The sequence below is a fragment of the Bombus pascuorum genome, chromosome 14, assembly GCF_905332965.1.
Source record: "Bombus pascuorum chromosome 14, iyBomPasc1.1, whole genome shotgun sequence".
Taxonomy (NCBI): domain Eukaryota; kingdom Metazoa; phylum Arthropoda; class Insecta; order Hymenoptera; family Apidae; genus Bombus; species Bombus pascuorum.
This window is the reverse complement of record NC_083501.1, coordinates 5,983,701-6,000,264: the sequence shown is the minus strand read 5'-3', so window position 1 is coordinate 6,000,264 and position 16,564 is coordinate 5,983,701. Positions and strand designations below refer to the sequence as shown.

The window sequence follows — 16,564 nt, the reverse complement described above, 5'->3', positions numbered from 1 at the left end:
TCATATCTCTATGAAGACGAGCGAAGAAACGGAATCTCAAGTCCACTTACTTAATTTTACCATGATTGTTATTCTTCTTATACTTGTTATGATTGTTATACTTGTTATAATATCGCGGTTTTAACAAGAGATTATAAGCGAACATTTTAAATATCAAATTTGCGAATAATAAGACATTTCCATTGTGGGGCCACTTAAGACTTGTCATCTTAATTTCGCTCCAATAGTACCATTTTTAAAGTGATAAGAGATATTCATGTTCTATAGAACAAAGACTATAGATCCGTGATTCCTTTATCCGTTCTCGGAAGCCGAGTTTTCAGCCAGGCCTCGCTCAATCCGCGAATCAATGAACAATCTTGCCAGCGTAGATTTACCGGCCGCGAAACAATCGAGGAAGAAGAATCGGTGCATAGATACGGGCGACGGAATAGATGTCGCGTTTCAGAAGAAAGAACTGTTCTACGTGGCTCACAAGCCTCTCCGTACGCTTCTGCTCGACTGATGTTCATTCCCCTGTGTCCCCTGAGACAATACGATGCGCTCGATTGTTTCACCGGAGATTGTGAAACATGAGAAACTAGCTCAACTACAGGGGACCTGGAAGAAGGAACTTCTCGTGGACGAATCGCTACTGAAAGATAGAAGAATTCTCGCCCCCACTCTCACTTTCCCTGTTCTCCGTTGCTCTATCTGCATTTCTCTGCTTATTCCACTGCAAACAATTTGTCTAGGTACTACGATCAACATTCTTTTATACAGCAACGTGCGTGTTCTCTCAACTGAATTATTTCCTCTTCATTAAGTTATAATCCGTGAAATCAAACGTGGTCGATGCTCGGCAGGTTTGGCAGAGCGGACAAAGCTCAAAGCATGTTTCAATTTCAGACAAGCCGTGTAACTGCGTCACATCTGATCTGGAGTGTCGCTTCAGAAATTGTTTACCCATTGATCTCGGGATCAAAATCGAACCATCGAGGCTAGAATGCTTTAGATCGTGTTAAACGAAGCTAAGCGTGCTTTAGAAATTGTTGCACAGTCAGTCTAACTCCCTGCTTCGCCCGATTAGAACTGTAAATTGCGTTCTCGACAAAGTTCGCACGGTCAACGAGGAACACTTTACTTGAACAAGTTTAATTAAAAATCTGGCGTTAATACAGTTTCACGCTTCATCAGCCGGGCTTCAAATTGATAATACGTAATTGTCCAGTCGACCTGCGTTTTTCCACTAATTAAAAAAAAAAAAAAAAACGCGAATCGGGTATTTTCTGTGGCTTGACGAACTCGCGAATCGATTCCTTTATGTGTGTGAAATTCCACAACGTATGAACGAGGTCTCTTCGCGTTTTATTTAAATCAGGAGCGAAACGTATGTAAGTAACGCAAACTGGTGGAACATTGAACAAATTATCTGAAACTTCGCCGCGTTCAAAATTTATTTACGCAATCTCTTCAGAGTTTGATCTGACAAATGCTTTTTCTGCATCTATTTTCCTTCCTCGCCATGTTTTCAATCGTATCATCCTTTCTCCGCAGTGAATATTTTGTGAAAAAAATATAAATTCGTACCTGTTAACGTTCCTCCGGTACCCACGTCCGAAGATATTACCAATATCGCGAGTGAATATTCATCAAGCATTCTGGTTCTAAATTCCGAGAATCCCTCTAACATTCCTGTCAAACAATTTTCTTAACTCCGTTGAACCAGTTTCTGCCAGTTTTCGATTTATTTTCCTTTCCCATCACGGCGAAAAAAATATGTTTTCCCATCGATGCTAAACGATTTCCTATCGATAGCGATATGCAAATAACGGAATTTTTATACGCGCGCACCGGTCATTTTTCATTCACACGGACAAAAGCTCTCCATCTCCCTTTTGCTTTGATTCCATGTCGCTCCCTTTCCGTCTACTAAAACGACGAAACTTCCAGTACCTGTCGGACACGAAGATTTAAATATCACCGGAGGATCGAATTGTTTCTCGATAGGGAAATTTCGAGAGTGCAGTCGAACCCGTGACACATTGTTCGCTAATGCAGATTCAATCTAAGTAGCCCGAGCGAATTATCATGTGAAGCAAATGGCAACGACGCAACCTTCTTCCCATGAAAACAGACTAACCCCGAGTTTAGCTAATATCTCTCCCCATCTCTCTTACTTCTTTCAAAGCTGCAAATCACACTTCTTACTTACTCTCCTATCTGAGCTTCGACGTCTTACACTTCATTGCACGGAACAATCAAACTCGTTTTGCATTGTAAGACATCATTAGTCTTTGATATAATAACGGAAGAATGAGACGATCGCGTACTATCGCGTAAGTACAATATCACAGTTCTTAAGAATCTACCGCTAACATCCTTTGATCGACATCAAACACTTCATTTTCCAGATATTCCCGCCTTCCACTTCTCCACACTGCACGCTCATTAAGCTTCTCAGTTGCTTCTAGTCTCTCTCAGCTCTGAACATTTAGCTTCCTAAACTCAGCAGACTTTGTCGATCGAAAAATCTCTTTCAATCTCCGCATTCGGGTGAAAGGATGACGTAGTGGTAAAAGACGAAACGAAAGAGGAAATTATTCTCGTCGCGTAGGAAACAATTAAAGATTCCTGACGACTCGTCAGAGGCTGGTAGTTGGCTGATCGATTCGAAGGAAATGGAGAAGGTGGTAAAGCGTGGTGGTGGTAAAGCAATTGAAGAAGGGCTGATCGTCTTCCAATTAACGTCACGTTTCCGTGGGGATCGTTATCCTTATCGCGGGCCACTTTCGAACCCGCGATCTAGAAAAAGCCTCACGATCGCGCGTTACAACGGCGAGAAAGTTGAACCACAGCATCGGCTACTTCTTATTCCACTTCCGCTTTGTTTTAGTGCAGCCCGGGGAATCGTAAATGGCGCGGCTGCTTCCAGATGCGGTTGGCCGTCTCTTTCTTCCGGCAAATCCGTGCCACGACAATGGGGGACAATGCAGGATAGGAAAGTTCACCGAGAGAGGCGAATGCTGACTATAAAAAGTACGATAAAGACCAGTAGGAAGTTGCAACTTGGCGTGAATGTCTTTTGCATCCGATGGGAATTTGAATTGACCCGGTGCGTGCTGATATTTCCGAAGAATTTTTTTATTAAAAGAAGAGTATAATAGACTATTTCTGAGTCCCTCAAAAATTCCCATTGACTGATAAAACGCTGAAATGCATTGGTAAGTTATTGAGGGGCGATGGTACAGTCTAATCCACAAGAAGAATTGGCAAGTTTTCTGATTTACGAAGCCAATAAGGATGTATAAAAGAAGAAAAATCCACGAACAATTCACTGATTTTAGTCACTTTTCCTATTTCTTCATTTAGATGATTTCGAAAGATTCTTCTGTGTGACGTTAGGAAAACTGTCTGGAACCGAATAAGACTCATTTACTTTGCAGAAATAAATCTTCTGTACCAGTAAGTATTCTGGTCTGTGATCTTCTCGTTTTATTTCTCTATACGTTTGCGTGTATCCATATCGATATAAAAAGAAATTTTTGAGTTACATTTTAAGTTATATAACCAAGTCAGAAGGGCTTTTCATCGAATAATAAAATTCAACGAATAATAAGATTTCTTAGAAAACACGAAACTGTGATCAAAGCAATTGTTATTTCCTATATTAAATTGTAAGTCAATATAAGTCTTCAGCGTAACTTCGATAGATTCGACAGACAAGAACCGAGACGTCGAACGTAAGTAGCAACGATTGGCTGTGGAGCAACGACTTCCGGCGGATAATGTCTAATTTTTCAAGCTTCTCGTGCACGCAGCAATTTCCGGAGCAGCTCGATACGAGCTATTTGTCAACGCTTTATCTGGTCCACTTCAAGCGGCGAGTTTAGTTTTTCCACAGGAAGCAAAAAGACAATTTTCCCGGCTGATTGCATCGTCTATGTTGCTTCAAATACAGGAAATGTTTTTTATTCGCGAGATATAAAAATGTGTAATTCGCTAATCCGATTGCTGAACCATTCGAAATAATTACCTCTTGCGTTGGATAAAAATTTCGTTTGGCTTAGAACTGGTAAAACATCAAATGTAACCGATGTTAACAATATTAAAAAAAACAATTGTTTCTAATTACATGAAATTCGTCATCCGATAAACAATTTGAGCTTATAACAACCATAAAATATTCGCTAAACAATTGTAATTAGTTATGCATTTAGAACTTTCTTCTCAATTAGCAACGTTCGCAACGTTCTACGTTGTAATGGAATATTCTTGACGAAAAGTGACTTTTCCTATCAGCGGACTAGAATGTCAATAGAGCATTCAAACGACAAAACTACCAACTTTGATTATAGGCTTCCGTTACTTTTGTTTCCATGTTAACGGGAATATATGACAAGAATAAAGTCAATGAACAAAAAGAGCAATAAATTACCAGGCAAGAAGAATATTATTGCTAACTTTCGTTATAACATCTTAGTATTCTGCGTAATGTTAATAGGAATATAGAAAGATAACAGAGGTATTGAACAAGAAGAGCAATGGAAAGACGTAAAGCAGGTACCAACGTTAACAGTAACATCTAGGTATTTTTGGTTCGCTGCTACTAGGAGCACAGAATATTAACAGAGGCCTCGTGTAAACGAGATCAACCAGTAGTAACTGATAAGAAGACACACAAAGAGTCGCTGATATCACTATGTCCTTCCGTCGTAACGCCTTCGAAATAACAGGATCGCAGAATGTAACTGGAGGTAATGCGAGCTGATTACCTTGTTGATAAGTTAAACACAAAAGTTAATTGTAATTTTGCTATTGACTTTACCGTAGTAATCTAATTATTTATTATTAATTCAAAGGAATATGAAAACGAAAATTTCAAAAGGATTAATATTCTTCTTTAATAATAAGTAAAAGTTAGCGAATCATTTCTCCAAGACCAAAGTCCATTCTATTACTCTACCGTTTCTGCTAATCTATTTTAACAATCTCATTAATCATTTTAAAAATAACAACGAAATAAAAAAGGCCGGAAGAGAATTGATATCTTTCTCGATGACGCCAAGTCACCGAATCATTTCTCCTCATCCATTCGATCATCCTCACGGTTCTGTCCTCCTCGTACAATTCCACTTTTCGCGATGAAGTATCAGCCGGAAGTTATAAATCAGTCGACAGCAGCGCTGACCCAGAAAACCAAACGATTCCCAGTGTCCGGCAATGCTCGAGGTCGCCGGGTAATTTCGTTTTATCTGGCAGACCAATATCTAACTGAAACTGTTCCGCTTTCCTCAGCCCGTTCGACAAATCGAGCGAAGACACGAGATCGTACGTAGCGTCGCGACGTGCGGATCTGCCGTGTGGGCAGGAACCTGCCTTTGACCCACGTAACCGAAAGTCGGTTTGTATTTCGTGGGTCGAAGGTGAAATATACGGGAAAGCTTATCCAAGGCTCGGCCGTTAATTCATCCTGATATATCGTTGTTCGCGTGATCAATATCCGTATCTCGATAGTCCAACTTTCCTATATAGTTCTCGGTTAATTTGTTTTTCTGACAATTCCGCGATCGAAAGTCTACTATCACGGCTTTGACTGTCGGCAAGCGATTGCAAGCTTCTCTGACATAATGCTACGTTCGTACATAAACTGAAACTAAACTGCAACTTCTGCTTTCTTGGCTGGTCTTGCTTTTGATAGCACCCATCGGCTTCCTGGTTTATTTGCAACTGACGCTGTACCGCTGGAAACTTCGTTCCACTTATGGAGCAGCCATGCTGAAACTGGCTAACATTACCACCCATGGATTCAAGAGCTGGCGAGGCTGAACATTATAGTTCGCGATACGAAAGAAAGTACGGTTATAAAGCGAGAACATAAACGATTCGAAGGAATTAAGCATTCTCTCGAAATTGCTAATTTCCACCGTTGATAAGTCCGTTCTATCTACGAAGAGCCGTAAACCAACACGACCGGGTCACCTCACCGCGATGACTCTGCTAAACTTCCGGTCACAAGTTTCTGACACCGTGTCGTGGAAACTTGGGCTTCACCTTGAGCGAAATTTCGAACGCGCCAGAGCACTGTGAATAGGGAATAAAAGGGTAGGAACAAGAGGTTGACTACCAGGTCGGTGGAAAGAGACCCCCATGTCTGGCCGACGAGCAACCACGGTCCGATAAATAGCGTCCTTTTGATAGTCCTGCGAGCTTTGAACGGTTCCATCGCTTTGTCTAGCCGCTATCAAATGAACTTGAGGGTCCGCGTAATAATTAGGCGACACAGAGGGACAGGGCCTAACTGCTAGTCTCAAAGTGGTCGTTACCGATATCAATGGCACGTTGTCGACGGAGACAAAGCTACGGACGCCTAATCGTTCGATTGGTCGACGAGCTTTCAAAGGAGGGCAAAGCAAGGCATAAATATCGATTCCTACTGCACGTGATCAGTTTCCTCGGTGTAGTTATAATTCTCTTATTGAATACTGCGAAAGGTGACGTCTGATATTAAAAGATTCTAACAAGTATTAGAATATAATGTTAATAACAGAAATAATTGAACGTCTTAAATGAGAAATCACGCGTAAGTTTTTATGATAGTATTTTTACAGTGTTTTAGTCAATATTCTAGAGAATAGAATCTGTTGGCACGTATTAGTAGAACATGTATAATAGAAATAATTGAAGAACAAACGTTAATTTAAAGCAAGTACGTTGCATGTTTTATGAACGTCACTGACATGGTTTTTGATACGGAACAGTTTAATTTAATCGATTTAATTGAAATCCCAATTATTCGGAACTCTGAACGCGACCAAAAAATCGCTTGTAAATACGAATCATTCGGTGTATCACTGCACAGGTTTATCGCATTTTACATCATACATCGGTTCGATGATTGGTTATGGTAAAAATGAAACGATATAATGTTATATTTATATGTATAAATAAAGGAAAAGGAAATTCTGGCAAAAAAGTAATATAGCCATGAAATTGCCGTTCGTCCGGCAGAACAAAACTCGACCCATATTTACATTCGTTTTCACAACTTCTGTCTTTTATTGATTCGATAAGTTTGCCTGGAATAAGTGCACAGAAACGTACAGTATCTCATTGAAAGCATCTCTCTAGATGACGAGTCAAAAGTTCGTCCGATCGCAGAATGATCGCGGAATGATCGAGAAAATCCTCGTAAAAGCGTGGCGGCGCTCCAACTTCCGCTCGTAAAAATGCATCTTCCCCGATTCTGCGAGCTTAAAAAGCGCGCGTAGCCGTAAACAATAACCGCGTTGTGTATAAATAGCCGGCTAATAACCTGGCAGACAGAAACTTCGATCGAACTTCCATAAAGAAAGTTCTCGCGCGGAACTTTCCCAACGAACCTTCCCTGGTTGCGCGTTTTCTCCACGTTATTGATGAAACGAAGTTTCACCGGCTGATATTCGAGATGTTTTCTAGGCAACCTTTCCCCATCACTCGATCCGCTTGTATTTGATTTTAAGCCCCAACGGAGCACGCAAAACTACGCAAAGGACACCTGCCGGTTACATTCTGCTATAGAGCTAAAATCATTCTTCTTTCTTCTCTTTCTTTTATATATTTCTAGCTTCGCAGCAAAGAAGTTGGACGCTTTCTCAACCTTCAACTGGCAAAGATAAAGTTCGAACGACCTATATTACACTCCCAGGGCATCATGTTTGATTGATTGTATTGGAAATCTACTTGAAACTTCGTGTTCGCTGACTTTAAATTGTTGTCGAGTTTTTGGTGGAACAGTGTTGCTTTTATTTCGTTGCTTATATTGTACATGCTCAGCCAACATAGGTATGCTACTTTATAGCCTTACCAGTTGAGGATTCGAGGATAAACGGATAGAAGTTCGTTTAAGCGGAACTATAGAGCTTTTATTTGCTCAGCGAGATGTTCTTCTTGGAAATTTCTGTTCGGATCCATTTCCTTCGAACAGAATTTTCATGAAGTAGTTGAATAAGTACGTATACATGATAGAGCACGCTCTACGCGTCTCTGCTCGTTGAAATGTTCGATAGACGAGATAGTCTGAACAGCTTACAGTGAAAAGTCTCGAAAAACACAGTCACACATCGACACGAACACCGTCACGCAAAGTTACGTTTTCACTATACGATTGCGACATAGTTTGCTAAGATCTGGTCGCAATTGAACACATCGAGACCCACACGATATCGAATAAATTCGAAAATACACTCGTAGTTCAATGATAATACAAACGTTAAAATACCGATCGAATTTTGAGATTCCATTTGTACGCGAGAAAAAGTTAGATAAAAAAATCACTATCCTAATTCATCATTGTGTCCAACGTACATTTTCATTTTTCGTTGCTCGCGAGATCGTAGCAAACTGAAAATGAGCGACAAAATTTCGTCGGAAGAGATATAACTCGTGCAATCTGCTTTTATTACGTCGACGTATGACACAATACACAGAATAGGGCAATAACTCGGAATATCTCTATCGTTTCAAACAGCCTGGCAAAATTTTTACGTCAAGAGAAATATTATGAAAATGTCTTCTCGCAAAGACGCGCCAAGTTTCAAGATTCATTCTCCCATAATACTGCAATTTTGCGCCATCAATTTTACAACGATCTATAATATAATATCGAGTAACTAGAAAGTTATCATCCCACCCTGTATTCAACAGATATATATCTCTATATATTTCGAACATTTCTCGATCAGCCGTAACTGCACAGATAAACATTCGATGATACTCCTCCTTAATAACTAGAAGGATTAACATACATATAGTCTCCGCAAGATATAATTACATTTTGCTTGAAAACTTGATAAGAACAGGGACACATCAACGTTCGATTAACCACAGTATAAACGGTGCGTCAAACAACATTTTGATTGTATTCTCAGCACAATACTTAACGACTAGACGTATGAATCTTTGGTATGGGTACAATAATAGCATCAAAAATACATATACATGTCGAAAATTGATCGTTTCACCCTAAGTAATCGGAACGCTATCGTATCACAATTTTTGGCGAATGAATAGACAGACCAAATATGACAATATTGAACACGTTGTGCGTACAACAGTAACAGGTAGATCACGTTATCGCGAAGAAGTGAAAAGGTACGATACGTCGAAGATACACGTCGATTTTTATCAGACAGAATTTTGTACCAGGGGAAGCGGTTAATGGAAGACGATAGTGTGCGCGTGAATACCAGGAAACAACGCGAATCCTTTTCTCAGAATACAACGATGCACAAGTGTGTAACATACAAGATAGTTCCCTTTTCGCAAATGTATAAGTAAACTATCGACCATTTCGATCAGAAATTTTTCTAATGGAGGTGCACAAACTTTTGAATTTATGTCAGTGCTCCGGAATTGGTACATCCTTGATATTCTACCGTGCACAGTCGTAAGTAGAATATCTTGGAATATTTAAACGACTGGAGATTCGAGTACAAGTCAGTCGTGCCACGTTGTTAACTGAATAAAGTGCAAGCTCGACGAGGCAAGTTTATTCAGCTACGCTACGCGTAAGAACAGTGTCAGCAGTAGCAGGAAGTACTTGGAGGCGGTGTGTCGCGCTCGTGGCATCGTAACACTCTTTGGTGAGGTAGCAGTGATTTATCCACGGTAGTTTCCATCCTGCGCATCACCCGGTCCAAAAGTATCTCCACGGCACGTGCCACGTTCTGGCCCGTAGCTGCACTCGTTTCCAAGTAGACCAAGCTAAAGATTATAGTTCATACAAATTCTTTATCTTTCCTGTTAATCTGGATTCTTGCAGTTTACACTATTTCAGGCTTTAAATACAATTTAAATACAATTTTTCAAATATCGTAAATCGTAGTGAACTTCTTAATATATATTATATATTTATTTACTATATAGATTAGTTATTATATAGAATCTTTGGAAGACTTGAATAGCATAAACCGCAATTTCATCCTATGTAAGTATCGTCTCTTCTAATTATACCAATGAAACGGAGCGACGTGAAATAAAAGAACTGGAAGAAAATATAGGTGACAAACGGATTTGGGAATTGTTATGAGAAGAAGGCGTGCAACTCAGATATTCTGTTTGGTTTTCGAGAGAGGAAATAGAAAGGAAGACGATAGGAACAAGGCTGAATGAATCGGATGGCTGATAAAGAACGTAATGAATGACGTGTAGTATGTTATTTACCCATGCTTCTCCGCTAATTCCCGTGCCTTATGTTCACTAACAACCCGTTTGTCTTCGAGATCGGATTTATTTCCACAGAGAATTATGTCTGGATCTTCGCAATATGCGTGAGTCTACACGTGTACAAATATGAATCAACGATCAAACAAAGAAATCAAGAGTCAATGAGAAACAGAAACGTACCACAATGCAAAAGATAAAGAGCTTACAACTAAATCCGGCATTGAGACAATTCTAATCCATCTTCTCTTACAGCAAAAATTCTCAAAAATATCAAGATAATATTATGAACAAACAGTTGGAAACTCTTCTCGTTAAAAAATTATTAAAAATATGCATTAACGTACTATGTATAACGCTGCTTTATTTCTTCAGTTAGTTCCTAGCGCTAATAAACGGATTACGTTAATGATTCTTTAGGATTTCTTCCTCTTCGAGATCAAAATTTCCTACTTTTTCGGGGGCAGACTTTTCTCATACCCAAAACTAACGATTTATCTATTATTTATCTTCTACAATCGAAAAAAATCGATATTTTTCATATAATTTTGGAGATGTCATACGCATTACGTTAATGATTATATCATACATTAATTACATGGTGCAAATATTCTTATTAATTGAGTAAAATTTTTGCACCTATCTATATGACAAATCTCAATAATTTTTCGACCGAACGATAGTTTGAGCTTTTTACATATAGGAATGCAAGAAACATATATCAATAAATTTATTAATTATCTACAAGCTACTATTACTACTATTTTATTTACAATTATTCTCTAGCAAACATGCAAAGTAAAGTATATTTCATGCTCTAAATTTCCATGCATAATTCATTGAATCTTTTTATTCCCAAATTCAAAATATCTTTACTACAGTATTAATTCACATCATGCAACATATACCAAGTGATCATCACACATGAAACCAACTAAGATATTAGTATGCCTAATGGAGATTCTGTTCCATAAATAAATTAACTCAAATTGTCGTTCATTACACAATTTTTACAATAATAGTATTAATAAATAATGAGTACCCTAAGCTGCTCCAGCCAATTTCTTACTTCAAGAAAGGACAGCTCATTGGTCAGATCAAAAATTAGTAGGAAACCCATGGAATCCCGATAGAAGGCTGTAGTTAGACTTCTGAACCTGGATATTAATGGCATTGCAGCACTTTCATCAAATCTACCATTACTCTATCATCAAATGTTAATTCCTAAACCTTATTATTATGTCCCTCTTTTATACCATATTAGTAAATGTAATTTTTTCATTAAGAATTCTAAGCATTTTATAGGAAACACTAAAAGCCTTGTTTGGTATAAACATTACTATAAAATACAATTCTTCTAATGAATTATCATAACAAATGTTACCGCTCTTGACCAGCTGTGTCCCACAGCTGCAAATGCACACGTTGAGTTCTACCATTTGCTGTCTGGTATATCTGTAACAGTTAATGACTCTGGCTTGTACATGATAACATATGTATCTTGAAGACATTTACATATACTTTCATACTTTGACCCACATATTCCAAGATATTTTAAATAAATAAAATTTATATAAAAATCAACAAAGACAACTTGTATTTGGTAATAAGAAGAATAATGTAAAAGAATAAGTACTGAATGATGAAACAATCTCTTACCACACGTTTTTCCTTAAAGTCAATGCCAACAGTGGATATAAAACGAGATTCGAACGTGCCATCGGTGTATTGATATAGGAAACTAGTTTTACCGACTCCAGAATTTCCGAGGGCTAAGAATTTAATAAGATAATCGTATTCCATCTTTACGTACTGACAATTAAGAATACACGGTTATCGCACTTCTATCACGGAACTTTGTTAAAACGGACACTTCGATATAAAATTCTATCGACCGTTTTTACCATGACTCAAACTCCGAAAAATAAGAGATTTTGGCACGATTATTCGTGTAATCGTCTAATTTCGAGATGATCGGTAGGATCAAAGAGACATGTGCGATGTTAGACACCTGTTGCCTACGTATACAATTTTCAAAAGGTTCGCGCGTTTCGAAACAAAGCACTCAGTATGTAATGACGTTCGATATTACAAACTTTACAGTTTCGTAATCGGAGATAAACAGAAGAAATACGTAGAAATCAACACCTTGCTGAAAATTTACAGACTATACTGAACCTCGTTCACAGTGACGTATGACAGGTGTGCATAGAAAACGCCACGGAACATTGCTGATAATTACAGTATTACCAAAGTTGATAAAGGAAATTCGAAAAGATATGATTTAACTTGACAAACTACTTACAATACAAAGTACAAATAATTATTATATCGTAATAGATCTTTATTTTTTAAAAATAGAGATTAATTTAAAAAATCGTAAATACATAATTGAAAACAGGTTATAAATATAAAAGAGTACTTTGTTTTTTGTACTTCGACATTCAAGTGAACTATATTTAATTTTAATATCCTATTATATTTTTTATGTGTCACATGTATATAATGGTGCAAAAAACTATTAATTTTTCTAATATAAAATATTTAGTAAATTCTGTAATGTTGGCAGGTATGGTGCATCATGTCTATAGTAACAAGAAAATGAATATTGTTGTCTATATAACAATCTATAAAAATAGCGGGAAAGAATACTAAGTATTCGTCAATACTTTATGATTTGTAAAATATATTAATTTTCTTCTAAATAAAATTCTAATCATATTTTTTATATAACTTTGTATAAAGTACCTTTATCTATATTTGATAATAATTATGTTAATCATTCAGTTATAAAATATGAACGATATCTCCGACAGTAATGATTCCGTCTTCTTTAGTTTCTTTGGTTAAATAAATACCAAACCTCATTTTCCCATGAAATTGTTCTGTGAGTGTACGTAATGGTTCCACTGTCTTTTTACTGGTGGTTTGATCAATGCATATCATTTGACATCTAGTGCATGGCCCAGTTACCTAATAATATTCATCAATGAAAGAAATATATAATCTCTATTTTTGTTTTTTCAATGAACATACCACGAAACTATTTTTTCCTATATAAACATGTTTCCATTTTGTTTCTTCAAAGGCCTCACAACTGCTTAATATCATGTTTCCCCTAAATCTATGTATAATTGTGTCTTTTGGAAATCCTGTATCAGATATTTTATCACTAAGCCATGATACACTTGCCTTATTTATTACTAAATATTGAGCTTGGCTAGCGAATGATAATTCAGTTTCACTATTCCCTGCAAAAGGAAAATGCAGTTATATATGAGAAAACAGAATGTTTGCAATTTTATGTTATGAAAGATACCTTTCTTTCTATTACCATTATCATTTTGTCTTATAAGCCTCAGATTTGGAAGACCCAATGCTAAACTTAACCATTCAGAAACCTCTGAACCACAATCAATACCTTGTACTTTGTGCCCACAAACTCTACTTTGACATACTGTACCATTTATAGTATTTTTTGGGCTATTATTTAAAGAAATGTCTATAGTAGGCATTTCTGAAATATCCTTCAATCATTAAATTAATCAACACGTAAAAAGATAATCATAATTTTTACCTGGATAATGTAATTGCATGATTCCTCTGTCCTTATATATTATTGGATTTAATAAACAAAGATTAACATGTTGTTTTTGTGTCAAACAAATACCAGAAGATGTAATAATCATCCATTCTCTATCATATTCTAGACCTTTTGAATTTAAATTCCAAGAACCTATTATTTTATAGGCACCACACGACTTTATTGGATATATGTACAATTGTTCTAAAGTACATTTCTTTTTAGTTGCACTAGTGTCCATTATGAGTTTAAAAAATGGATTGTCATTAATAAAATGAGTTACTGATTTTTTCATATCTTTTAATTTATCTGTAATTTCATTCATATCATCATTTGCAACATAGTTTGTTACATCTTTTTTATTTACATCACATTGATAATATTTTTTGTATAAAGCTCTTTTATGATCTAACCACCACTCTGGAATTTTATTTATTGGTGGCCCATCCACAAAACACTTTTTAATCATAAGTAATAAAGTTTGAACATCCTTGATTGTAGACATGTATCCAAATGAAACTCTAACAGCACCTGTTGGTTTCCCATTTATTAAATCTGCAGAACCTCCACAAACATATCCAGCCTCATAATTCTGAAGAACTTCCTTATTCGATAATGCTAAATATCTTTGACATGCACCAGGGTTGCAAAAGCAACCAGTTCTTAGATGTATTTTGAACAAAGCTGCCATATGTAAAATCTCCATGTATCCTACATATTCACCATTGGACCGCATAAGATTAAAGGTAACAATACCCCCTTGTATATTGTGATTATCAAAGGCAGTATCGCAATACAATCTTGCAACTGGTTTCCCATTGGCATGGTGAAGTATTAATAGAGATCTGTGCAAAAACCTTGCAAGTGAGAATACATGCTTTGAAATTTTGTCCATTGTGATAGATGATAATATATCAAAACCATGTTTCAAAGAAATTATAGAGAGAAATGGGATAGTACCATCTTCAAATCTGTAACAGGATGTATATCAGTGAGAAGTTAGTTAATTTAGGAAATGATTATTGATCTTATACCTTTGATGAAGAGTTTTTCGTTTTATATGGAACAATTCAGAGGTCAACGAAACATCTATGGTACCACCACCATAATAAACTTTTTGAAGTGCACTTGCACTATCATTTTTTACTAGTAATGCACCAATTCCAGTAGGATATCCAAACATTTTATAAAAAGATAAGCAAACAAAATCTGGTTTGTAGATGGATAGATCTAAGTCATTTGTAGATGCAAAGCCAGCAGCATCAAGTAGGACATACCACCTTGTAGATGCATCAGAAACGACGCTAGATAGAATTCCATTATGTACATCTCTAATCCATGTTAAAGGATACTTTAATCCAGAAAAATTACATTGGGCAGAGTAAGCAAACAGTGAATTACTTTTGATGGAATTATTCTGTTGTTGATAGGAACTCATAGATTTTGAAGAATTGAAAATTTCAAAAGCATTGTCGTGACTCAAACAAGATATCTTTACTCCTTTTTTATTAACAACTTCTCTCATGCCAAGAACTGAAGTATGATTATCTTGTGTATAAATAAAATGCCCTGAATTAGAGGCACCTTCTTCATTCTTGTTAAAGAAAAATGTATCAGCTATTAATTTTAAGGATGCAGTTGCACCCGATGTGAAAATAATACTGTATTCATCAATAGAGGTGTGGAAATGATCCAAAATCCTATAAAATTGAAAAATTATTATCATACTTGACAGTATTTGATTGACAGTATTATTTATCTTCAGAATGTCTTACTGATATCTCATACGCTCTATAATATCTTGAGTTACATTACTTGCAGTTCCAATGGAATGTGGATTAGCATAGAGTGAATTGTGTAAATCAAATGCAACATTTTTTATTTGTATATCAGAATACAGTGTTGCTCCTGCATGATCCAGGTAACATTCCTCTGAAAGATAAATAACAGTTAAAGATACTTTTTACCTTGCCTTTTACAAAGATACTGTTATCTTCTAATGCAGATTATTGTATGGGAATTATCTTTTTGAATGTATGCTACATAGCATATTTTATCTGTAAGAAACGCTATATATAAAGATCGTGCAATTTGCATTTTGCTTCACTTACCCTTAATTCTTGAAAAATTATTTTCAAAACTTTTCGTGATCTCCTTATCGTATACCGGTGTATACGATAACATCGAATCTATTGTATTTTCCATATCGATTGATCTATAATATGTAGGCTTCCTAATAAAACCACTGTCAGATTATCTACATCGTGTATGAGAATAATACTGGACACCGACCATGCAATCTAGTAATGATTACTTGACAAGGCTTGTGAATACTGTGTTTCTTAGATTCCAAAGAACTATGACGAAGAATTTCGTAATTGCTGCTGTCCATGACTCATGCATTGCTTTTATATAACGAATTTTTAACAATCGCAAGTAAATAAGTTGTAACAGCTACATAATCATTATTTACAAAACATGTAAAGAATACACGATAAGATGTACTAGAACTAGAAGTGGAAGCAGATTTACTTTTTATGTACAGATTTATTCTATCAATATTTAAGACGATAATTTTATTCAAAGTTTAGTAGGTGTAATATTAAAAAACTTTGAAAAATAGAAAATTCAGCGAGTTGATAAGACAACACTTGAATATACATATGCATGTACATACGAAGATAGACACGTGCATATAATTCAGATTATATAACATACGAAAGATAACAGAGTACTTGTTGTAACATATTGCAATGTATATGAAACACAAAACAAAGATGCAGTATATGTTTTAGAATA

At 36.3% G+C, this 16,564-nt stretch overlaps 2 protein-coding genes across 2 annotated transcripts; both read right to left on the bottom strand.

The window, feature by feature from the left end:
* Nucleotides 1-7,014: 7,014 nt before the first annotated feature.
* On the bottom strand, nucleotides 7,015-12,430 carry LOC132914043 (ras-related protein Rab-27A). Its single transcript, XM_060972826.1, has 5 exons — nucleotides 11,842-12,430; nucleotides 11,567-11,637; nucleotides 11,225-11,339; nucleotides 10,183-10,295; nucleotides 7,015-9,723 (listed from the first exon to the last, which is right to left on the bottom strand). Exons 1-5 carry the CDS (start codon nucleotides 11,983-11,985, stop codon nucleotides 9,540-9,542), a joined length of 627 nt encoding a protein of 208 aa, XP_060828809.1. The 5' UTR covers nucleotides 11,986-12,430; the 3' UTR covers nucleotides 7,015-9,539.
* A 174-nt stretch (nucleotides 12,431-12,604) lies between these two features.
* Nucleotides 12,605-16,304, bottom strand: LOC132914038 (molybdenum cofactor sulfurase 3). The gene is made up of 7 exons (XM_060972819.1): nucleotides 15,877-16,304; nucleotides 15,541-15,697; nucleotides 14,800-15,465; nucleotides 13,760-14,736; nucleotides 13,517-13,699; nucleotides 13,219-13,433; nucleotides 12,605-13,155 (listed from the first exon to the last, which is right to left on the bottom strand). Exons 1-7 carry the CDS (start codon nucleotides 15,968-15,970, stop codon nucleotides 12,970-12,972), a joined length of 2,478 nt encoding a protein of 825 aa, XP_060828802.1. The 5' UTR covers nucleotides 15,971-16,304; the 3' UTR covers nucleotides 12,605-12,969.
* Between the last annotated feature and the right edge of the window lie 260 nt (nucleotides 16,305-16,564).